The sequence below is a fragment of the Mustelus asterias genome, chromosome 29, assembly GCF_964213995.1.
Source record: "Mustelus asterias chromosome 29, sMusAst1.hap1.1, whole genome shotgun sequence".
NCBI lineage: Eukaryota > Metazoa > Chordata > Chondrichthyes > Carcharhiniformes > Triakidae > Mustelus > Mustelus asterias.
In genome coordinates, this window is record NC_135829.1 from 17,159,665 (window position 1) to 17,185,087 (window position 25,423).

Genomic DNA, 25,423 nt, shown 5'->3' on the forward strand with positions numbered 1-25,423 from the left:
CCCACCCCCACACCCTCCCACACCCACCCCACCCCCACACCCTCCCACCCCACCCCACCCCCACCCACTCCACCCACCCCACCGCCACACCCTCCCACCCATCCCCACAGCCTCCCACCCACCCACTCCACCCCCACACCCTCCCACCCACCCCCACACCCTCCCACCCCACCCACCCAACCCACCCACCCACTCCACCCCCACACCCTCCCACCCATCCCCACACCCTCCCACCCACCCACTCCACCCCCACACCCTCCCACCCACCCCCACACCCTCCCACCCCACCCACCCAACCCACCCACCCACTCCACCCCCACACCCTCCCACCCACCCACTCCACCCCCACACCCTCCCACCCCACACCCACCCACCCACCCACCCCACCCCCACACCCTCCCACCCCACCCCACACCCATACCCTCCCACGTACCCACTCCACCCCCACACCCTCCCACCCACCCACTCCACCGCCACACCCTCCCACACACCCCCACACCCTACCACACACGATCAAGACACCATCGCCCTGGCAGGAAAGTGATGGTAACAAGTTTGATCCTCAGCCGCCCCCTTACTCGATCTGATGTTCTCTCATGGACGTTCACTTTCTTTGCCAACACTCACAGGGCAGCAGAATCTTTTAAACAATTATTTTCATGGGAGTTTGCTCGGCCAGCATTTGATGCCAATCCCCAGTTGCCCTCGAACTGAATGTCTCACTCAACCATTTACTTATTTATTATTATTTTATTCATTTATTAGGCACAAGTAGGCTTACATTAACACTGCAATGAAGTTACTGTGAAAATCCCCTAGTCGCCACACTCCTGTTCGGGTTACACTGAGGGAGGATTTAGCACGGCCAATGCACCCTAACCAGCACGTCTTTCAGACTGTGGGAGGAAACCGGAGGAAACCCACGCAGACACGGGGAGAACGTGCCAGCTCCACACAGACAGTGACCCAAGCCGGGAATCGAACCCGGGTCCCTGGCGCCGTGAGGCAGCAGTGCTAACCACTGTGCCACCCAATTAAGATTTCCCACATTGCTGTGGCTCTGGAGTCACATGTAGGCCAGACCGGGTAAGGACGGCAGATTTCCTTCCCTAAGGGACATTAGTGAACCAGATGCTATTTTGATGGCCGCCACCACCGTGGGCTGGCACAGTGGGTTAGCACCGCTGCCTCACAGCTCCAGGGACCCGGGTTCAATTCCGACCTTGGGTGACTGTGCAAACTCCGCACATTCTCCCCGTACCTGCGTGGGTTTCCTCCAGGTGCTCCAGTTTCCTTTCACAATCCAAAGATGGTTAAGTGGATTGGCCATGCTAAATTATTAGTATAAATATGTTGGGTTACGGGGATAGGGCCTGGGTGGGATTGTTGTTGGTGCTGACTCGATGGGCCGAATGGCCTCTTTCTGCACTGTAGGGTTTCTATGATCACTGCCTATTTCAGATTTGAATTGAGTTTAAATTGCACCCAGCTGCCATGTGCGGATTTGAATCCATGTCTCCATTTACTTGGGCATCATAACCTGGGCCTCTGATTTACTGGTCCAGTTAAGTTAAAATCATGATCAGCAAATCCTTCCCAACTGGAATCGTGATCTTGCGGGTGGTGACCTCGTGGTGCACTGAGGCAGATTTTTCATGTTTCTATCGCTAGTAATGCCCAGGACAGATCACTAGTCTATCGCCAGGGGGCTTGTAGCTTGAGCGGTGCCCGTGTGGCTGACCAGGAGTCTCTCCCACTCTTAGCGCCAACCATTGGCATGTTTGGACGAATTTTGCAGGTTGACACTCAACCTGTTTGGCCGCGTTATGAACGCACCTTCCTTGGCCGCCAAGTCCTGGGGTTCGAACCCAGAACTTCCGGCTCAGAGGCAGGGACCATACCCAGTGCGCCACAAGACCTCCAGGGAAGGGATTGTTACCCACTAAACCATCGCTGACACAGGCTCTGTTAGTGTGGAGATTGAAGCACCAACCAGCTAAATCAGACTGCAAAACGTTCCGAATACAGTTGTCAAGAAGGTTGAGTTACGATACAAGTGCCTCTTTCAAACCGTTTCTCAATACAATATTTCATTGACGCCTTTACATTTCTGTTGCTATTTGTGAGTCGCACTTATGTCTTTTTTTAAAAACATTTTTCCTTCATAAAAAGTGGGGAATTAGAGATTTTCCTCGCCTCTCACTCAACCACAACCCAAAAACCCGACTTTCTCCCTCAACACGTATTGAGAAGCAGATTATTAAAAATCAGGCGAGTTATTAAGAGATTATTATCGTGAGAGAAGGCAAGTCTCGTAGGCTTTGATGCTTTGCAGGTTTTTTTCTCTTGGGGTAACCATGATGGGTTGGGTGGCCTTACACAATCCAGGTCGCCATGGAAACAATGGGCAAAATTGTACGGCAACACGGATTGACATCTGCAATCTCAAACCTCAAAAGCATCCTCCTCACCCAATTTAGACAGATCCCTGACTCATTAAAGATCTTGGTGTCAATTTGTTACTGTTCTTTTTGTAAAGGGAGGCGATGGTCTAGTGGTATCATCGCCAGACTATTTATCCACAAACTCAGCTAATGTTCTGGGGACCCGGGTTTGAATCCCACCACGGCAAGATGGTGGAATTTAAATTCAATAGAAAAAAAATCTGGAATTAAGAATCTACTGATGAAACCATTGTCGGAAAAACCCATCTGGTTCATCTTTAGGGAAGGAAATCTGCCGTCCTTACCCGGTCTGGCCTACATGTGACTCCAGAGTCACAGCAATGTGGCTGACTCTTAACTGCCCTCTGAAATGGCCTAGCAAGACACTCAGTTCAATGGCAACTAGGGATGGGCAATAAATGTTGGCCCAGCCAGTGACGCCCATGTCCCACGAATGAATTTTTAAAAAGTATTATTTCAATGGGTTGTCTCTGGCAACGTCAGCATTTGTTGCCCATTCCTAATTGCCCTTGAACTGAGTGGATTTGCTGGGCTGTTAAGATGGGTTAACCACATGGTAACCGCATTTGCTGTGGCTCTGGAGTCACATGTAAGCCAGACGGGGCAAAGACGGCAGATTTCCTTCCCTAAAGGACTGGTGGGTTTTTACAACAACTGGTGATAGTTTCATGGTCATCATTACCTTTATAATCTAGTTTTTTAATTAATTGAACTTAAATTGCACCCGGCTGCCATGGTGGGATTTGAACCAATTTCCCATTGGCTGGCCCTCTGGATTACACGGTGGCACAGTGGTTAGCACTGCTGCCTCGCAGCGCCAGGGACCCGGGTTCGATTCCCAGCTTGAGTCACTGTCTGTGCAGAGTCTGTACGTTCTCCCCATGTCTGCGTGGGTTTCCTCCGGGTGCTCCGGTTTCCTCCCACAGTCCAAAAGACGTGCTGGTTAGGATGCATTGGCCGTGCTAAATTCTCTCTCAGTGTTACCCGAACAGGCGCCGGAGTGTGGCGACTGGGGGATTTTCACAGTAACTTCATTGCAGTGTAAATGTAAGCTGACCAGTGACACTAATAAATAAACTTTAAACTCTGTTGAAACTGGTCATTGCCTGGCATTTGGTGTGAATGTTACTTGCCACCGATGAGCCCAGGCCTGGATATTGTCCAGGTCTTGCTGTGTTTGGACATGGACTGCTTCAGTATCCGAGGAATTGTGAATGGTGTTGAACGTTGTGCAGTCATCGGCGAACATCCCCACTTCTGACCTTATGATGGGGCAAAGGTCATTGATGAAGCAGCTGAAGATGGTTGGGCCGGGGACACAACCCTGAGGGACTCCTGCAGTGATGTCCTGGGGCTGAGATGATTGATCTCCATCCACCACAACCATCTTCCCTTGTGCCGGGTATGATTCCAACCGGTGGTCCCTGATTCCCATTGACTTCCCTTTGCTTGGGCTCCATGTTGCCACATTCAGTCAAATGCTAAATTGGGCGAAGCGTCTTTGACCTTTAACCTAGCAGTCTGAGCAGGGGTTACAATGGTGGCAACCAGAAGCCCCAGTGAATCTCTAAATCAACCGCGTTCAACCTTCCCTTTAGAACTGGAGCAATTGAAGTCGTAAATAATATTGATTTGATAAGCAAGATCAATGATATGTTAATGGGAGAGTCAATTATATATTTATGAATGGGCCAATGTATATCTGAGAGAGAATCGATGTGCATTTATGGAAGGGTCAATTATTTATTTATGAAGGATGCAATATATATTTACGAATGTGTCAACCGGACATTATGAATGTTCAGTGTGTATTATTGAATTACATCCATTATGAGTATGTCACCAGGATATCTGTGAATGGGGTGATCTACAACAGTCCGTGGAGACAATAGATGCATGGGGAAGTGGTGGCCTAGTGGTATTGTCGCTCAACTATTAATCCAGAAGCTCAGCTAATGCTCTGGGGACCTGGGTTCGAATCCCGCCACGGCAAATGGTGGAATTTGAATTCAATAAAGAAAATCTGGAGTTAGCACGGCGGCACAATGGTCAGCACTGCTGCCTCACAGCGCCAGGGACCCGCGTTCGATTCCAGCCTCAGTCACTGTCTGTGTGGAGTTCTCCCCCCGTGTCTGCGTGGGTTTCCTCCGGGTGCTCCGGTTTCCTCCCACAATCCAAAGATGTGCAGGTTAGATCGATTGGCCATGCTAAATTGACCCTTAGTGTCGGGGGATCAGCAGGGTAAATGTGTGGGGTGACGGGAATAGGGCCTGGGTACGATTGGGGGTCAGTACAAACTTGCTAGGCTGAATGGTCTCCTTCTGTACTGTCGGGATTCTATGAAGAATCTACTGGTGACCATGAAACCATTGTCGGAAAAACCCATCTGGTTCACTAATGTCCTTTAGGGAAGGAAATCTGCCGCCCTTACCTGGTCTGGCCTGCATGTGACTCCAGAGCCACAGCAATGTGGTTGACTCTCAGCTGCCCTCGGGCAACTAGGGATGGGCAATAAATGCTGGCCAGCCAGCGACGCCTATGTCCCACAAATGAATTTTTTTAAATTGTCACACTCTGTAAGCTGGCAATAGTTTTATATTTCAATGGGGGCCTTTCTGGATGCTACCCTGAGGAACTCCTGCAGTGATGTCCTGGAGCTGAGATAGCTGACCTCCAATCACCGTATCCATCTTCCATTGTGCCAGGTATGACTCTAACCAACGGAGAGCTTTCCCCCCTGATTCCCATTGACTTGCCTTTGCTAGGGCTCCTTGATGCCACAATAGGGTAAATGCTGCCTTGATGCCAAGGGCTGTCACTCTCACCTCATCTCTGGAGTTCAGCATTTTTGTCCATGTTTGAACCAAGGCTGTAATGAGGTCAGGAGCTGAGTGACACTGGCAAAACCCAAACTGGGCGTCACCGAGCAGGCTATTGCTGAGTAAGTGCCGCTTGATAGCGCTGTCGATGACCCCTTCTGTCACTTTACTGATGATCGAGAGTAGACTGATGGAGTGGGTTGGATTTGTCCTGTTCTTCGTGTACAGGACATACCTGAGCAACTTTCCGCATTGCCGGCTGGAACAACTTGGCTAGGGGAATGCCAAGTTCTAGAGCACAGGTCTTCAGTACTATTGCCGGAATGCTATCAGAGCCCATTGCCTTTGCAGTGGAATGGAGAACTTTATGAATCACTCCAATCTGAGCAGAGTGCAGAGCTAATTCATAGGATCTACTTTAATTGTGTTTACCATTTATTGTGTAATTTATAGGTCATATTTGACCACAATTTGCCTGTTCGTTCATTTAATTGTTAATTCTGGATGTAAGAGTGCATGATAGATGGTATTTAGTGTTTGCTTTGTTGACTCTTGTATAGTAAAACATCTTCTGTCTTTGACCAATGAATTTTGTGACTTCATGCTTTTGACAAATCACTTTGATTTTGAATTTTGTCGACTGTAAAAATGGTGTCTACCAAGATCATAGCAAATTCAAATGGGATCCCCCACATGCCGGTTGTAACCCTGGTTGCTGCCAACCATGTTTCTGGCACGGACTCAGTGCCCTCCCTCTGTGCCATACGGACAGTATGTGTTCAAGTCACTGGAGTAGGACATGAACACATGAACATTTCTCTCAGAGGTACCCAACGAAACTGTAGCCTGGGTTCCAATGTTTACAGAGAAGTTATGATGTGGAGATGCCGGCGTTGGACTGGGGTAAGCACAGTAAGAAGTCTCACAACACCAGGTTAAAGTCCAACAGGTTTATTTGGTAGCAAATACCATAAGCTTTCGGAGCACTGCTCCTTCGTCAGATGGACTCCATCTGACGAAGGAGCAGTGCTCCGAAAGCTTATGGTATTTGCTACCAAATAAACCTGTTGGACTTTAACCTGGTGTTGTGAGACTTCTTACTGTACAGAGATGTTTACATGGGGCGGCACGGTGGCACAGTGGTTAGCACTGCTGCCTCACAGTGCCAGGGACCCGGATTCGATTCCTGGCTTGGGTCACTGTCTGTGCAGAGTCTGCACATTCTCCCCGTGTCTGCGTGGGTTTCCTCCGGGTGCTCCGGTTTCCTCCCACAGTCCAAATGACATGCTGGTTAGGTGCATTGGCCATGTTAAATTCTCCCTCAGTGTACCCGAACAGGCGCCGGAGTGTGGCAACAAGGGGATTTTCACAGTAACTTCATTGCAGTGTTAATGTAAACCTACTTGTGACACTAATAAATAAACTTTAAACTTTAGAAATGCACCACAGAAGTATTTTTGCACCCTTCATTATCAGCCCACTTTGTAATCTCCATTCATTTACCGTCGCACCTCATCTCTCTCTGCCGGGTAAACTGACCGGCTCACAAATTGGCTTCAAACCTACCTGAGGAAGTCGGGTGCCCTGCCGATCATATTCTCAAAATCCGGATAGTTCAGCTTCCCGTCACCGTCTAAGTCAGCTTCTTCAATGACTTTCTCACACACCAGAGTCACCTCTTCAGGAGCAAGCTCCTCCCGAGTCAACTTATTGAGGGTCTTCTCCAGGTCCGACTTGCAGATGAAATTGTCCGTGTTGAAGTCTGTCGAAGATAAACGCAGCATGTTGTGTAGAACGGATTGGGAAAGTGCGGATTGTCCACCAAGCCCGCACACATTCACAATGGTTGCTACATCTTGACTACATACTACCCCCCACACCCTTCCCCTGCCACCCCTAACCTGCACATCTTTGGACACTAAGGGGCAGTTTAGCACGGCCAATCCACCTAACCTGCACATCTTTGGACACTAAGGGGCAGTTTAGCATGGCCAATCCACCTAACCTACACATCTTTGGACACTAAGGGGCAATTTAGCATGGCCAATCCACCTAGCCCGCCCATCTTTGGACACTAAGGGGCAATTTAGCACGGCCAATCCACCTAACCAACACATCTTTAGACACTAAGGGGCAATTTAGCACGGCCAATCCACCTAACCTACACATCTTTAGACACTAAGGGGCAATTTAGCACGGCCAATCCACCTAACCTACACATCTTTGGACACTAAGGGGCAATTTAGCATGGCCAATCCACCTAGCCCGCCCATCTTTGGACACTAAGGGGCAATTTAGCACGGCCAATCCACCTAACCTACACATCTTTAGACACTAAGGGGCAATTTAGCACGGCCAATCCACCTAACCTACACATCTTTAGACACTAAGAGGCAATTTAGCACGGCCAATCCACCTAACCTACACATCTTTGGACACTAAGGGGCAATTTAGCATGGCCAATCCACCTAACCTACACATCTTTGGACACTAAGGGGCGATTTAGCACGGCCAATCCACCTAACCTACACATCTTTGGACACTAAGGGGCAATTTAGCATGGCCAAACCACCTAACCTACACATCTTTGTACTTCACATCTTTGGACTGTGGGAGGAAACCGGAGCACCCGGAGGAAACCCACACAGACATGGGGAGAACATGCAAACTCCGCACAGACAGTGACCCAAGCCGGGAATCGAACCTGGGTCTCTGGCGCTGTGAGGCAGCAGTGCTAACCACTGTGCCACCGTGCTGCCTTATTGTTACACATAGGCCAGACCAGGTAAGGACGGCCTATTTCCTTCCCTAAAGTGAACCAGGTAGGTTTTTACAACAATCACGATCAACATTTTTATTGAATTCAAATTTCACCTTCCACTGTGGGATTTGAACCTGAGCTCCCAGAACATTACTCTGGATTGAGTATAAGGCAGATATATATGATGCAAACATCGTCTATAAATAAATTTATCAAGTTAAAAGGATTAGTGTCCAGTTTCTGGTTTAGGGACATTCAGGAAAGTGGCGTCGACCATTCTGGACTGAGGTAAGGAGGAATTTCAGAAACTTCTGAGCCTTTGGAAATTCTCTGTCTCAGAGAAATGTTGGTGAGCACGTTAAACTTTTACAGATGCACCATAGAAAGCATTCTTTCTGGTTGTATCACAGCTTGGTATGGCTCCAGCTCTGCCCAAGACCGCAAGAAACTACAAAAGGTCGTGGATGTAGCCCAGTCCATCACTCAAACCAGCCTCCCATCCATTGACTCCGTCTACACTTCCCACTGCCTCGGCAAAGCAGCCAGCATAATCAAGGACCCCACGTACACCGGACATTCACTCTTCCACCTTCTTCCTTCGAGAAAAAGATACAAAAGTCTGACGTCACGTACCAACTGACTCAAGAACAGCTTCTTCCCTGCTACCATCAGATTTGTGAATGGACCTACCTCGCATTAAGTTGATCTTTCTCTACACCCTAGCTATGACTGTAACACTACCTTCTGCACTCTTTCCTTTCCTTCTCTATGAATGGTATGCTTTGTCTGTCTAGCGCGCAAGAAACAATACTTTTCACTGTATGTTAATACATGTGACAATAATAAATCAAATCAAATCAAATCAAAGTACTTCAGAACAAAGGGAATCCAGAGATATGGGGAGAGTGTGGGAAAGTGGAATTGTGTAAGCGTTCCACGATGATGGAGTGGGTTTGAGGAGCTGTATGGTCTATGCTTGGTTCTAATGTTTGACCGTAAGGAATAAGAACAGTAGGCCATTCGGCCCCTCAAACCTGCTCCGCCATTCAATAGGATCATGGCTGATCTGACGTTCCTCAGTTTCCTCCCTTTCCCCATAACCCTTGATTCCCTTACTGATCACAAATCTATCTCAGCCTTAAGTGAACATCAGCATCAAGTGCATCCAATAGCGCTCTCCATTGCTTTATCAAACAATACAATTAGCCAAACACATTTTCCCGCTAACAAGTCCATGCTTACCTTTATTTACCAACTCACATTCTAACAGTCAATTAATTTTGTCCTGTTTCGCTACCTTTCCCGAGCACCTAGTCTGGAATCGATGGCTTTATCCCTCACTTATTTTTTTTGAACTGAGGTGTAACATTTGCAAACCTCCAGCACTCTGCTCCCACTAAGGAAGATTAAAGTTGAGAGTGGACATTGCCTTATATTATGTCAATAGAACCCCAATGTGCCAGCTTAAACAGCAATCAATGGTATTTTGACACTATTGCCTTGGTTAGATCCCAGAGCCTGTAGTGTGAGTTTAAAATTTTCCTTTGCCGAGCTCGGAGAATCAGGATTCCTCCACCCTAGGCCTCAAGAAGGGAGTGTAGACCTTTCCTCCCAGGGCACATGCTCCCCACCTGCTTCCCAAACGCTGACTGACCCAGGAACTTCCATTGGGCCCAACCTGGCACCACCACTCCAACCATATTGTCACAATTCAGCACGTCCGGCCAGTCAAATTGAACCTTCTCCCCGTGTCTGCGTGGGTTTCCTCCGGGTGCTCCGGTTTCCTCCCATTGTCCAAAGATGTGCAGGTTAGGTGGATTTGCCATGCTAAATTGCCCCTTAGTGTCCAAAGATGTGCAGGTTAGGTGGATTGGCCATGCTAAATTGCCCCTTAGTGTCCAAAGATATGCAGGTTAGGTGGATTTGCCATGCTAAATTGACCCTTAGTGTCCAAAGATGTGCAGATTAGGTGGATTGGCCATGCTAAATTGACCCTTAGTGTCCAAAGATGTGCAGATGAGGTGGATTGGCCATGCTAAATTGCGCCTCAGTGTCTAAAGATGTGCAGGTTAGGGGGATTAGCCATGGGAAATGTGTGAGGTTACGGGGATAGGGTGGGGAGAGGGCCTGGGTAAGATATTCTGTCAGAGAGTCTGTGGAGACTCGACGGGCTGAATAGCCTCTTCTGCACCGTAGGGATTCTACGAGAGTTAAAATTACTCCTAGTAGAAATGCAAGGCAGATCCTCCTCAGACTGACTTTAGAAGGGCTTATTGGAAGCTGTTAAAATCACAGGTGAGGATTACACAACGTGTGGCTGTTGTATTTTGAATAGATTGGGTTTTTTTCTGACTGCCCTGTTTTGGTGTCTGCACTGGTCTCGTTCTGCTCTGAGGGGAGTTTGCAACCGGTTGAGTGAATTAAGGAAATGGGTTCCAGTACCGTAGATTTTAAAGGCGTAAATGGCCTTTAGTTCCCGTGGCGCCATTTCACTCAGCACAGAGAACATGTCCACAAAGTCATTGAAGCTCAGATTCCCAGCACCATCCTCGGAAAAGGTCTTCACTATCTGCTCTTTGAACGGATTCTCCTGCGGAAACAAAGGTGCTGGGTTTTAATATAAAAAAACTTTGGCTTTGTCCCCTCTTCCCCCCACCCCCCAATTCCCATATTCCTCATTGGGTTTATCCCGACAGGGTCAACCTTCCTTCCCCACTCTCCCTTATCACAGCACTCCCTCACAAAAGTGTTAACGTCCCATTCCCAATTTCATAGAATACAATCCCTACAAAACAAAACAAAGAGCAAAGAACAATACAGCACAGGAACAGGCCCTTCGGCCCTCCAAGCCCGTGCCGCTCCCTGGTCCAAACTAGACCATTCTTTTGTATCCCTCCATTCCCACTCCGTTCATGTGGCTATCTAGATAAGTCTTAAACGTTCCCAGTGTGTCCGCCTCCACCACCTTGCCTGGCAGCGCATTCCAGGCCCCCACCACCCTCTGTGTAAAATACGTCCTTCTGATATCTGTGTTAAACCTCCCCCCCTTCACCTTGAACCTACGACCCCTCGTGAACGTCACCACCGACCTGGGGAAAAGCTTCCCACCGTTCACCCTATCTATGCCTTTCATAATTTTATACACCTCTATTAAGTCTCCCCTCATCCTTCGTCTTTCCAGGGAGAACAACCCCAGTTTACCCAATCTCTCCTCATAACTAAGCCCCTCCATACCAGGCAACATCCTGGTAAACCTCCTCTGTACTCTCTCCAAAGCCTCCACGTCCTTCTGGTAGTGTGGCGACCAGAACTGGATGCAGTATTCCAAATGCAGTGCAGAAGGAGGCCATTCAGCCCATCGAACCTGCACCAACAACAATTCCACCCAGGCCCTACAACCCCACAACCCCACATATTTACCCTGTTAATCCCCCGACATTAAGGGGCAATTTACCATGGCCAATCCACCTAACCTGCACATCTTTGGACACTAAGGGGCAATTTACCATGGCCAATCCACCTGACCTGCACATCTGCAGTGAAGCAAGTTATCTCCAATTGCAACGGGATATTGATCAATTGGACCAGTGGGCTGACGAATGGCAAATGGAGTTTAATTTAGACAAATGCGAGGTGATGCATTTTGGTAGATTGAACCAGGGCAGGACTTACTCAGTTAATGGTAGGGCGTTGGGGAGAGTTACAGAACAAAGAGATCTAGGGGTACATGTTCATAGCTCCTTGAAAGTGGAGTCACAGGTGGACAGAGTGGTAAAGAAGGCATTCGGCATGCTTGGTTTCATCGGTCAGAACATTGAATACAGGAGTTGGGACGTCTTGTTGAAATTGTACAAGACATTGGTAAGGCCACACTTGGAATATTGTGTGCAATTCTGGGCACCCTATTATAGAAAGTATATTATTAAACTAGAAAGAGTGCAGAAAAGATTTACTAGATTGCTACCGGGACTTGATGAATTGAGTTATAAGGAGGGGCTGAATAGACTGGGACTTTATTCTCTGGAGCGTCGGAGGCTGAGGGGTGATCTTATAGAGGTCTATAAAATAATGAGGGGCATTAGGGTTAGGGTTTAGATAGTTACATGGGTACGATGGGTATAGAGGGATATGGGCCAAATGCGGGCAATTGGGATTAGCTTAGGGGTTTTAAAAAAAAAAGGGCGGTATGGACAAGTTGGGCCGAAGGGCCTGTTTCCATGCTGTAAACCTCTATGACTCTATTACTCTATCTTTGGACACTAAGGGGTAATTTAGCATGGCCAATCCACCTAACCTGCAGATCTGGGGACACTAAGGGGCAATTTAGCATGGCCAATCCACCTAACCTGCACATCTTTGGAGTGTGGGAAGAAACCGGAGAACCCGGAAGAAACCCACGCCGACATGGGGAGAATGTGCAAACTCCACACAGACAGTGACCCGAAGCCGGAATTGAACCCAGGACCCTAGCGCTGTGAGGCAGCAGTGTTAACCACTGTGCCACCAATTTCCACTCAGGCTTTTATACTTCCCCAGGGCTGTGGCGACTAGGATCTGACAGCTGACTCTGGGATGATGTGGGATGTGAAGACTGGTTGAAAGTTGTTAATGCAGGGAGAGTGCCATCCCAGTCAGAATCGGGAATAGTCCGGAAGATTAACCACAGGGTCCCCGGATAAAATTCTTTATTAAAGCAATAAAACTGAGTGTCACAAGTTCAAGGAGAATGAAGTTAAATGAAAGGACATTCGCCTCCACAGCACGCTATTAAAAAGTAATGTTTAATTTGGCGTAACAGTTTTTACATGGTACCATGTTAGCCCGCTGCCCTGGGCGATGTCTTCATAGAAATCATAGAAATCATAGAAACCCTACAGTGCAGAAGGAGGCCATTCGACCCATCGAGTCTGCACCGACCACGATCCCACCCAGGCCCTACCCCCACACATTTACCCGCTAATCCCTCTAACTACACATTCCAGGGACAATTTTTAACCTGGCCAACCAACCTAACCCGCACATCTTTGGACTGTGGGAGGAAACGGGAGCACCCTTGTTTGAGACTTGGACCTGCTTGAGCTTTGCGGATTGCAGAGGGCTCCACAATGGAGGAAGATTGTTACGCAGTTGTTGCGGGATCTGCATGTACCTCGCCGTCAATGCAGTGCCCATTGTGAGCATTTGCTCAGCAGGTTAGTGCAGATCTTAAGATGAAGCTTAAAAACCTGTTAGCTATCCACAAATCAATAATATTCCTGTGACATGGCATTCCTGCTCTCTTGGAATGGAAATTTTTTAAAAAATCATTCGTGGGACATGTGCGTCGCTGGCTGGCCAGCATTTATTGCCCATCCTTAGTTGCCCTTGTTCAGAGGGCAGTCGAGAGTCAACCACATTGCTGTGGCTCTGGAGTCACATGTAGGCCAGACCAGGTAAGGACGGCAGATTTCCTTCCCTGAAGGACATTAGTGAACCAGATGGGTTTTTCCGACAATGGTTTCATGGTCATCAGTAGATTCTTAATTCCAGATTTTTTTGATGGAATTCAAATTCCACCATCTGCCGTGGCGGGATTCGAACCCGTGTCCCCAGCTGAGTTTCTGGATTAATAGACGAACGATAATACCACAAGGCCATCGCCTCCCCTGCTTGGGTGCCTGATTTGGGGTCCTGGCCAATTAGGTGACACTGTGCTCCCGTCACTGGCAGGGGTGATCCCTCGAGCTGCACTAAATTCTGCCCAATGTGTTAAAAGAAGGTTGTAACCGAGGAGAGGCTGGGGGATTGAGGGCTGCAGTGGTTCAGGAAGGCAGCTCACCAACACCTTCTCAGTGGGCAACTAGGAATGGGCAATAAATTCTGGCCTAGCCACCACATCCCATGAATGAATAACAAAAATGTATTGGTCTACTCCCTTCCCATTTAAGTTTGTATCCACATGACCCATTTTTGCGAATCAATCCACATGTTCAAGATTTATTTGATTTAATTCTATAACATTGGGACTTTCTAACTTGCCCTTTCCCCCTCCATCAAGTGGTCAGTCAAGCATGATTGGAGGTGGGCAGGGGGTGAGGCAGCGTGGAAATAAACTCTCCGCTGGTTGGAGTCATACCCGGCACAAGGGAAGATGGTTGTGGTGGATGAAGATCAATCATCTCAGCCCCAGGACATCTCTGCAGGAGTCCCTCAGGGTAGTGTCCCCGGCCCAAACATCTTCAGCTGCTTCATCAATGGCCTTTCTCCCATCATAAGGTCAGAAGTGGGGATGTTCGCCGATGATTGCACAATATTCAGTATCATTCACAATGCCTCAGATACTGAAACAGTCTGTGTCCAAATGCAGCAAGACCTGGACAATATCCAGGCTTGGGCTGACAAGTGGCAGGTAACATTCGAGCCACACAAATGCCAGGCAATGACCATCACCAATAAGAGACACTCTAACCACCGCCCCTTGACATTCAATGGCATTACAATTGCTGAATCACCCACTATTAACTGGGGTTACCATTGGCCAGGAACTGAACTGGACTAACCATATAAATACTGTGACTACCAGATCAGAGGCCGGGAATTCTGCTGCGAATAACTCACCTCTTAACCCCACAAAGCCTGTCCGCCATCCACAAGGCACAAGTCAGGAGTGTGATGGAATACTCCCCACTTGCCTGGATGGGTGCAGCTCCAACAACACTCAAGAAGCTCAACACCATCCAGGACAAAACAGCCCATTTGATCAGCACCCCATTCAGAATTTTAAATATCCACTCCCTCCACCACCGACGCTCAGTAGCAGCAGTGTGTACTATCTACAAGATGCACTGCAGCAATTCACCAAAGATCCTTAGACAGCACCTTCCAAACCCACGACCACTTCCATCTAGAAGGACAAAGGCAGGAAACACATGGGGACACCACCACCTGCAAGTTCCCCTCCAAGCCACTCACTATCCTGACTTGGAAATATATCGGCCGTTCCTTCACTGCCGCTGGGTCAAAATCCTGGAATACCCTCCCTAATAGCACTGTGGGTGTACCTACACCACATGGACTGCAGTTGTTCAAGAAGGCAGCTCACCCCCACCTTCTCGAGGGGCAATTAGGGATGGGTAATAAATGCTGGGCCTAGCCAGCGATGGCCACAGCCAAAGATTGAAGAAAAGAAAAATATTTTTTAAATCTTGGGTGTGCAACTGAGAAGTTCTGGGCGGTTTAATAGAAACCTGAGCACATAAAGCTCTATAATACAGGGTGGGGGTGTGCATTATGTGTATAGATTGTCAGATTATATAAACTGTCAGATTGTAATTAAAAATCCCTCTGGTTTCACTAACGTCCTTTATGGAAGGAAATCTGCCATCCTTTCCTGGTCTGGCCCGCATGTGACTCTAATCTTGCACCAAAGTAGTTTTTCTTTATTCATTCATGTTACATGGGCATCGCTGGCTAGGCCAGCATTTATTGCCCATCCCTAGTTGCCCCTTGAGAAGGTGGTGGTGAGCTGCCTTCTTGAATCGCTGCAGTCCATGTTCTGTGGGTTGACTCACAATGCCGTTAGGGAGGGAATTCCAGGATTCCAGCGACTGCGAAGGAACGGCCGATATATTTCCAAGTCGGGACGGTGAGTGGTTTGGAGGGGAACTTGCAGGTGGTGGTGTTCCCCATGTATCTGCTGCCCTTGTCCTTCTAGATGGAAGTGGTCGTGGGTTTGGAAGGTGCTGTCTAAGGACCTTTGGTGGATTGCTGCAGTGCATCTTGTAGATGGTACACACTGCTATTAACTGGCTATTAACCTCACTCTGGTGAGCCCCATATCCAGTCAACTGACCTGAGGTGGGGAGAAATCTCTTCACCCAGAGACTGGTGAAAGTGTGGAATTCACCACCACAGAAAGTAGTTGAGGCCAAAACATTGTGTGATTTCAAGAAGAAATCTTTCTTGCTCTCGAGGGACTGCAGCAAAGGTTTACCAGGCTGATTCCGGGGATGGCAGGACTGATGTATGAGGAGAGATTGACGAGGTTAGGATTGTTTCCGCTGGAGTTCAGACGAATGAGGGGAGATCTCATAGAGACTTATAAAATTCCAACAGGACTAGACAGAGTAGATGCAGGGAGAATGTTCCTGATGGTGGGGGAGTCCAGAACCAGGGGTCACAGTCTGAGGACTCGGGGTAGACCATTTAGGACGGAGGTGAGGAGACATTTCTTCACCCAGAGAGTGGTGAGCCTGTGGAATTCATTACCACAGGAAGTAGTTGATGCCAAAACATTGAATGTATTCAAGAGGCGGCTGGATATAGCACATCGGGGCGAATGGGATCAAAGGTTATGGGGAGAAAGCAGGATTAGGCTATTGAGTTGGACGATCAACCATGATGGTGATGCATGGCAGAGCAGGCTCGAAGGGCTGAATGGCCTCCTCCTGCTCCTATCTTCTATGTTTCTATATAGGTCTTGGGGCTAAAGGGACCAAGGGATATGGGGGGAGGAAGGGGGGGATCAGGATATTGAATTTGATGATCAGCCTTGATCAAAATGAATGTTGGAGCAGGTTTGAAGGGCTGAATGGCCTCCTCCTGCTCCTATCATCTATGTTTCTATAGCGCCTGGGGCTAAGGGGATCAAGGGATATGGGTGGGGTGGAGGGGAGGGAGAATCAGGATATTGAATTTGATGATTAGCCATGATTAAGATGAATAGCGGAGCAGGCTCGAAGGGCCGAATGGCCTCTTCCTGCTTCTAGTTTCTATGTTTCTAAGTGGTCAATGGCGAATCGATACTAGTCTTGTGCACAATCCTGATTAAATGATGATTATTTTTAATAAAAATCCTTCAATGGGGTCCTCCGGATTCCTCAGCTCTTTTGTTTTTGGGGATTGTTATGGTGAGTGTTCTGTTTTCCGGTATTTAGTAATAGCGCACTGACCATGAATGCCGCCCGCTCCACTTCAATCCAACTATTGCCCACGCTGGCAACTCATCGGAAAGGCTGTTTTCTCAAAACCGTGTTTGAAGAAAGAGACTGCGTCTTTGCAGCGAGCTGAATCAACAGTGTGACAAGTGTGTGATGCATGGAGGATAATTGGGATGCTTAATGGATGGTTTGCGCCTGTTTGCCTGAACTCAGTCGCTTTAATAAATGGCTCACTTACTCCCTGTCTGCCAGTTCATTACCATATTCATATTGCAACATCTTTATCTGATGTCTTTGTACGGGCTAATACATTTTGCAAGGCTTTGCTGGCTTTGACCCAGTGTTGTCGTGTCAATAAGTCATTTTCTTTATGAGCCAAATAGATTAAAAGCGCCAGAGATCCCAGCCTGGCTCGTCCCGAGAGAGAGTCTCTGCCGTCTGTGTGAACAAAATGCTTATTTCTTTTTTTTTGCGAGGAAGATTGGGGCTTTTCTTTTACGGTTCATTTTTGCCCGTTCTTCACTTGCATCCCGGCATTGGGCGCTCAGGAGAGAGGGGGCAAACAATTTGCTTCCAAGTTATTTGGCCACCAGGTCTCTGACACCAGAGGCGAGAGGGCCCCGCAGTGTTTAATGTTTTCTCTGTGAGCCTCCCGCCACTTCGGAGTAGAATTATTCAGCCCTGATTTGCCTTTTCCCACTAGACACTGGTGCCTCAGGGTGGGAACCGAGTACTGCACAGAAAGAGGCCATTCAGCCCACTGTACCTGTACCGACTCGTCAAAAGAACTGTCTGATTGTCTGCACTCAGAATCCAGTCATTAATTTTTCCCTCTCAAATATTTATCCAATTATTGAATCTACTTCCACCGCCCTTGCGCATTCCAGATCATAACAGCTCGTTGTGTTAAAAAAAACTTCTACTTTTCCCTCTACCTCGTTTGACAACAATCTTGTATTTTGATGATTGCCAATGAAATTGCCAATTCTCCTCATAGAATCGATCGATCATTCACAATTTTGAACGTTTCTATTGAATCTCCTCTTAGCCTTCGCTACTCTGAGGAGAATTATCGCAGCTTCTCCAGGCCCTCCGCATTAAAGTCCCTCATCCCTGGTACCATCACCGCCTCTACTTTCTCAGAAGGCTAAGGAAAATTGGCATGTCCGCTACGACTCCCACCAACCTTTGCAGATGCACCATAAAAAGCATCCTTTCTGGTTGTATCACAGCTTGGTATGGCTCCTGCTCTGCCCAAGACCGCAAGAAACTACAAAGGGTCGTGAATGTAGCCCAATCCATCACGCAAACCAGCCTCCCATCCATTGACTCTGTCTACACTTCTCACTGCCTCAGAAAAGTAGCCAGCATAATCAAGGACCCCACACAGCCCAGACATTCTCTCTTCCACCTTCTTCCATTGGGAAAAAAATACAAAAGTCTGAGGTCACGTACCAACCGACTCAAGAACAGCTTCTTCCCTGCAGCCATCAGACTTTTGAATGGACCTACCTCACATTAAGTTGATCTTTCTCTACACCCTTGCTATGACTGTAACACTACATTCTGCACTCTCTCCTTTCCTTCCCTGATGCCAACTCTGTAGTTAAGAAAGCCCACCAACACCTCTACTTTCTCAGAAGACTAAGGAAATTCGGCATGTCAGCTACGACTCTCACCAACTTTTACAGATGCACCATAGAAAGCATTCTTTCTGGTTGTATCACAGCTTGGTATGGCTCCTGCTCTGCCCAAGACTGCAAGAAACTACAAAGGGTTGTGAATGAAGCCCAGTCCATCACGCAAACAGCCTCCCATCCACTGACTCTGTCTACACTTCCTGCTGCCTCGGAAAAGCAGCCAGCATAATCAAGGACCCCACACACTCTGGACATTTGGGAAAAAAATACAAAAGTCTGAGGTCACGTACCAACCAACTCAAGAACAGCTTCTTCCCTGCAGCCATCAGGCTTTTGAATGGACCTACCTCGCACAAAGTTGATCTTTCTCGACACCCTAGCTATGACTGTAACACTACATTCTGCACCCACTCCTTTCCTTCTCTATGAACGGTATGCTTTGTCTGGATTGCGCGCAAGAAAAAATACTTTTCACTGTATCCCAATACATGTGACAATAATAAAGCAAATCAAATCATTTATCTTCAACAGTGGCGACCTTGTGGCCCAGTGGGTCACTGCTGGACCAGAAGCTCTGGATTTAGGTCCAGTGCCAGGACTTGTTGGCCATGGAAGGAGCATTCAACACGGTTCAACAGGCTGATAATGTGCTGGTTAGGGTGCTTTGGCCGTGCTAAATTCTCCCTCAGTGTACCCGAAAAGGCGCTGGAGTGTGGCGACGAGGGGATCTTCACAGTAACTTCATTGCAGTGTTAATGTAATGTAATGTAAGCCTACTTGTGCCACTAATAAATAAACGTTAAACATTTAAAAAAGAGGCCATTCGGTCAATCAAGTCTGCACCAACTCTCAGACAGAGCATCTTACCCAGGCCCTATCCCCGTAACCCCAGGTATTTACCCCACTAATCCCCCCAACCTAGACTTCTTGGGACACAAAGGGACAATTTACACTGGACAATCCACGTAACCTGCGCATCTTTTGGACCGTGGGAGGAAACCCACGCAGACACGGGGAGAACATGCAGACTCCGCACAGACCCGAGCCGGGAAGGGAACCCGGGTCCTGGCACTGGGGGGTAGCAGTGCTAACCATTGCTAACCACTTATCAAATGGTGAAGCAGGCTCAAGGGGCTGAATGGCCTCCTGTTCCTCTGTAAAAGCGGTCAACCTCGTACAGAGCTAATGAAACTGGAATCTGCGTGACCTTGAATTATTCTTTGCCTCGGGATATGTTTTTATTTGAGGTGTTCAGTGTTAGAACAGTTCAGTATATTTGATTAATGGTCTCTGGGAAGTCTGAAGGTCAAGGTCAGGGTCAGTCAGCTGCTGAGATTCGAGATCCTGTCGTACTGGCAAACACAAACCCGTCCCCTTTTCCCAGTGCCTGACGCTCACCGTCAGTTCATACCCCCCACCGGCACCAGTATGGGCACTGCCAGCCGGCGTGGCTATGGTGGGTTTGCCCTAGATCACACGAAGGAATAGATCACACGAGGCACATCACCATAGCAACGCAACGCACCATCACCACTCAGGAAGAACAGATATTTCTGTTCCAGCCTTACCTGGCAGTTTCTCAAAACACCTTACAGCCAATCAAACGCTTACTCTCAAGTGCAGTCACTGTAGTCGTGTGGGGAAATCTGTCGGCAGCCAATTTGCGCACAGCAAGATCCCACTGACAGCAGTGGCCTGAGTATCTGCTCGTCGAGGGAAAGATGTGGGTCACGACACCCGGAGTGGGATGGAGGAGGGTGGGGGAGACACAGAGACAGAGAGAGACAGACAGGCAGGGAGAGATAGAGACAGAGAGATAGAGAGAGGCAGAGAGACAGACAGAGACAGGCAGAGAGACAGACAGGCAGAGAGACAGACAGAGACAGGCAGAGAGACAGACAGGCAGAGAGACAGACAGAGACAGGCAGAGAGACAGACAGGCAGAGAGACAGAGACAGAGAGGGACAGACAGACAGGTAGAGAGAGATAGAGACAGAGAGACAGGGAGAGGCAGAGAGACAGATGGCAGAGAGATAGACAGGCAGCGATACAAACAGAGAGACATAGACGGGCAGAGAGACAGAGACAGGCAGGGAATTTTAAGTTTAAGTCTATTTATTTGTGTAACAAGTAGGGTTACATTAACACTGCAATTAAGTTACTGTGAAAATCCCCCAGAGAGAGACAGACAGATAGAGACAGGTAGAGACAGAGAGACAGAGACAGAGGGAGGAATTTTCCTGTCAAAACAGAAATCAATGTTTGTGTGTGCGAGAAGGTTGAGGGGTGAAACGATAACTGTTTTGTTTTGGACTTTGGAGGGACTGAATGATATTGAGTGTGATGAGATGTTCCCGGGGCCTGAGGCAGAGTAATAGAGACTGTGGGTGAACCCAATTCCCATTGTCCCCAACACCCCCTCCCAATGAACTTTCCAAAATGAATATTGTGCAGCGCTGAAGCATGTTAACGTAGCTATTAATTTTGTTCCGAATTATCGTTTTTGGAAGCTTCCCCATCTGACAGGCCTGTAGTTGCTGAGTTTACCTCCACACCCTTTACTGAACAAGCATGGAACATTTAAAGTTTATTTATTATTGTCACAAGTAGGCTTACATTAACATCGCAATGAAGTTACTGTGAAAATCCCCTAGTCGCCACACTCCAGCACCTGTTCGGGTACACTGAGGGAGAATTTAGCATGGCCAATGCACCCTAACCAGCACGTCTTTCAGACTGTGGGAGGAAACTGGAGCACCCGGAGGAAAACCACGCAGACACAGGAAGAATGTGCAGATTCTGCCTAAGACAGATTGTTTTCATTGGAGCGTCAGAGGGTGAGCGGGGATCTGATAGAGGTTTACAAGGTTATGACAGGCTTGGATAGAGTAGATAGTCAGTCTTTGTCCCAGGGTTGAAGGGTGAATTACTCGGGGGTATAGGTTGAAAGTGAGAGGGGGCAACTGCACAGACAGTGGCCTAAGCCGGGAATCGAACCCAGGTGAAGCAGCAGTGCTAACCACTGTGCCACTATGGGCTTAGCAACATCGTAGGATGTCCCCCTTCCTTATTAAACTGGGGTCAACTCCAGAAGATCCCGATGGATTTGTCGGTGATCCACAAAATTCACCCACTGACATCAGACCCTGGGAAAATCTGATCACATGATGTATCACTTTATCAGTGCAAATTTCAATTGGGCAGTTTAGATTCATGGTACATTTTGAGCTGGTCCAAAGAGGCATAATTCCTATTTTCATTATGCTAATCATTAAAATTAAAATGTTTTACACCAGGCATCATTGGTTTTATCATCAGAAGATGTTTTACTGTTTCAATAAATGTTCACTTGACATGTGGCAGCTAACTCCTGCCAAGAAGTAAAGGACTCACTACGTAATGGGTCTGAATTGTAAGTTTTTAAAAAATTAGTTAATGGGACATGGGCGTCACTGACTGGCCAGCATTTATTGCCAATCCCTAGTTGCCGGAGGGCAGTTGAGAGTCAACCACATTGCTGTGGCACTGGAGTCACATGTAGGCCAGACCAGGTAAGGACGGCAGATTTCCTTCCCTAAAGGACATTAGTGAACCAGATGGGTTTTTAGAACAAAGAACAGTACAGCACAGGAACAGGCCCTTCGGCCCACCAAGTCTGTGCCGACACAGGTGCCTCGCTAATCTAATATTTTCTTGCCTCTACATGGTCCATATCTCTCTATTCGCTGCCTATTCATGTATCTATCCAGATGCCTCTTGAACGTTGTTACAGAATCTGCTTCCACCACCTCCTCCAGCAGCGCGTTCCAGGCATTCACCACCCTCTGTGTGAAAAACCTGCCTCTTACACCTCTTTTAAAGTTGCCCCCTCTCACTTTCAACCTATACCCTCGAGTAATTCACCCTTCGACCCTGGGAAACAGACTCTGACTCTCCACTCTATCCAAGCCTGTCATAATCTTGTAAACCTCTATCAGGTCCCCCCTCACCCTCTGACGCTCCAATGAAAACAATCCAAGTTTGTTCTTCATAGTCCATATCCTCCAAACCAGGCAACATCCTGGTAAATCTCTTCTGCACCCTTTCCAATGCATCAACATCCTTCCGGTAGTGTGGCGACCAGAATTGTACACAATACTCCAAATGCGGCCTAACCAAAGTCTTATACAGCTGCAACATGATTTTCCAATTCCTATACTCAACGCCCTGACCGATGAAGGGCAGGATGCCACACGCCTTCTTGACCACCTTGTCCACCTGAGTCGCCACCTTCAGGGAACTGTGGATCTACATGCCTAGATCCCTCTGTATGCTAATATTTCTAAGGGCTCTACCATTTACTATATACTTTCCTTCTGCAGTAGACCTTCCAAATCACATCACCTCACATTTGTCCGGGTTAAATTCTATCTGCCATCTTTCGGCCCAGGTCTCCAGCTGATTTATATCCTGCTGCATCCTCTGACAATCTTCCTCACTATCCGCTACTCCCCCAATTTTTGTATCATCTGCAAATTTACTAATCACTAAATTTTCCTCCAAAGCATTTATATATATTACAAACAACAGAGGCCCCAGCACTGATCCTTGTGGAACACCGCTTGTCACAGACCTCCAGTTAGAAAAGAACCCTTCCACTGCAACTCTCTGTTTTCTATGCCCAAGCCAGTTTTGTATCTATCTTACCAGCTCACCTCGGATCCCATATGACTTCACCTTCTGTATCAGCCTGCCGTGAGGAACCTTATCAAAGGCTTTACTAAAGTCCATATATACAACATCCACTGCCCTGCCCTGGTCAACTTTTTTAGTCACTTCCTCAAAGAACCCAATCAGGTTTGTGAGACACGGCCTCCTCTTCACAAAACCAAGCCTATTCTCTTCCAGATGTGAGTACATCCTGCCCCGAAGAATCTTCTCCAATAATTTCCCCACCACTGATGTAAGGCTCATAGGCCAATAATTTCCCAGATTGTCTCTCCTGCCCTCCTTAAACAGAGGAACAATGTTAGCTACAATCCTCTGGTACCTCGCCCGTGGCTAAAGAGGATACAAAGATTTTGGCCAAGGCCTAAGCAATTTCTTCCCTTGCTTCTCTCAGTATTCTGGGATAGGCCCTATCTGGTCCTGGGGACTTGTCCACCTTAAAGTTTTTCAAAACCTCCAATACCTCCTCCCTTTTTATCTCAACATGTCCTAGAATGTCACCATCCTCCTTTCTACACTCACCATCCACCACATCCTTCTCCTTTGTGAATACTGATGCAAAGTACTCGTTAAGGACCTCACTCACTTCATCTGTCTCCGCACGCAAATTCCCTGTACTGTCCTTGAGTGGTCCTTAGCTACCCTCTTCCTCCTTATATACGTGTAAAAGGCCTTGGGATTCTCCTGAATCCTACCTGCCAAGAACATTTCATGGCCCCTTTTTGCCCTCCTAAGTCCATGTTTAAGCTCTTTCCTGCTATCTTTGCACTCCTCAAGCACCTTATCTTTTTTCAATTTCCTGAAATCTATGTATGCCTTTTCTTCTTTTTCACTAAGCTCACAATTATCATCCAGTGTTCCCGAATCTTGCCATCTTTATCCTTCATTTTTACCGACAATCGACAATGGTTTCAGGGTCATCAGTAGATTCTTAATTCCAGATATGTTTCATTGAATTCAAATTACACCATCTGCCATGGCGGGATTCGAACCCGGGACCCCAGAACATTAGCTGAGTTTCTGGATTAATAGTCTAGTGGTGATACCACTAGGCCATTACCTCTCCATAATGCATGAGTTCTCCTTATCTCATTGTTTTGGGCATCGCTGACGAAGTTGCCATGTATTTCCTGCTCTCAGTTTCATTTTTTATTCACTCGTGGGATGTGAGTGTCGCTGGCTAGGCCAGCATTTATTACCCATCCCTAGTTGCCCCTTGAGAAGGTGGTGGTGAGCTGCCTCCTTGCACCGCTGCAGTCCACGTGCCGTAGGTACACCCACAGTGCTGTTAGGGAGGCAGTTCCAGGATTTTGACCCCGTGAAGGAACGGCCGATATATTTCCAAGTCAGGATGGCGAGCGACTTGGAGGGGAACCTCCAGGTAGGAGTGTTCCCATGTTATCTGCTGCCCTTGTCCTTCGAGATGGTAGAGGTAGTGTGTTGAGAAGGTGTTGCCTTAGGAGCCTTGGTGAGTTGCTGCAGTGCATCTTGTAGATGGTACACACAGCTGCCGCTGTGGAGCCGTTTATAAGGATATCCCCGCCCACCCCACCGCCCAGCACCCCAAGTGCCCCCCCCACCCCACCCCACCCCCACCCTCCCCGAATCCAGTACCTTTAGTTCTGGCATGTTGGTTATCAGCTGAATTGGAATTCTAACGTCCGGTTCATTGGTATAGTCCATTGGTACAATGTGGGGGGCCATCTCATGGTACCTACCATGTAACCTGCGGAGAAAGCAGAGATAACCTTAAAGAACCCTCACAATGCCCACACTTCATTGCGATCTGGCTGGCCCCGAGGGTTTGCCACTTTTCATTCACAGTACATCTGTTCCGCACTTTGTAATTAAGCCTGGAACTGCTGAAGCTGCCACAATTTGGCAGCGCCTTCAATTTCATCTCGCTTATACCACTCGGGAGTAACGCACACTTCCCTGGGGGGAACAGTGATTCTGCCTCTACACATACTCGCGATGACTCGCATTGTCTGCTCAGCGGTCATTTACATTCAATCTAATTCCCCCCTTCCCCTCACATTTAGGGGCAGCACGGTGGCACAGTGGTTAGCATTACTGCCTCACAGCGCCAGGGACCCGAATTCGATTCCCGGCT

The 25,423-nt window shown here is 47.9% G+C and overlaps 1 protein-coding gene across 1 annotated transcript in view; it reads right to left on the minus strand.

Moving 5' to 3' along the window:
• Window positions 1–25,423, minus strand: part of cib2 (calcium and integrin binding family member 2) — a 101,660-nt gene that overhangs the window by 629 nt on the left and 75,608 nt on the right. The window contains exons 3-5 of the mRNA XM_078199820.1: window positions 24,925–25,036; window positions 10,488–10,635; window positions 6,851–7,046 (exon numbers count right to left, since the gene is read on the minus strand). Coding sequence (XP_078055946.1) covers window positions 6,851–7,046; window positions 10,488–10,635; window positions 24,925–25,036 — 456 coding nt within the window. The remainder of the gene's footprint in view (window positions 1–6,850; window positions 7,047–10,487; window positions 10,636–24,924; window positions 25,037–25,423) is intronic.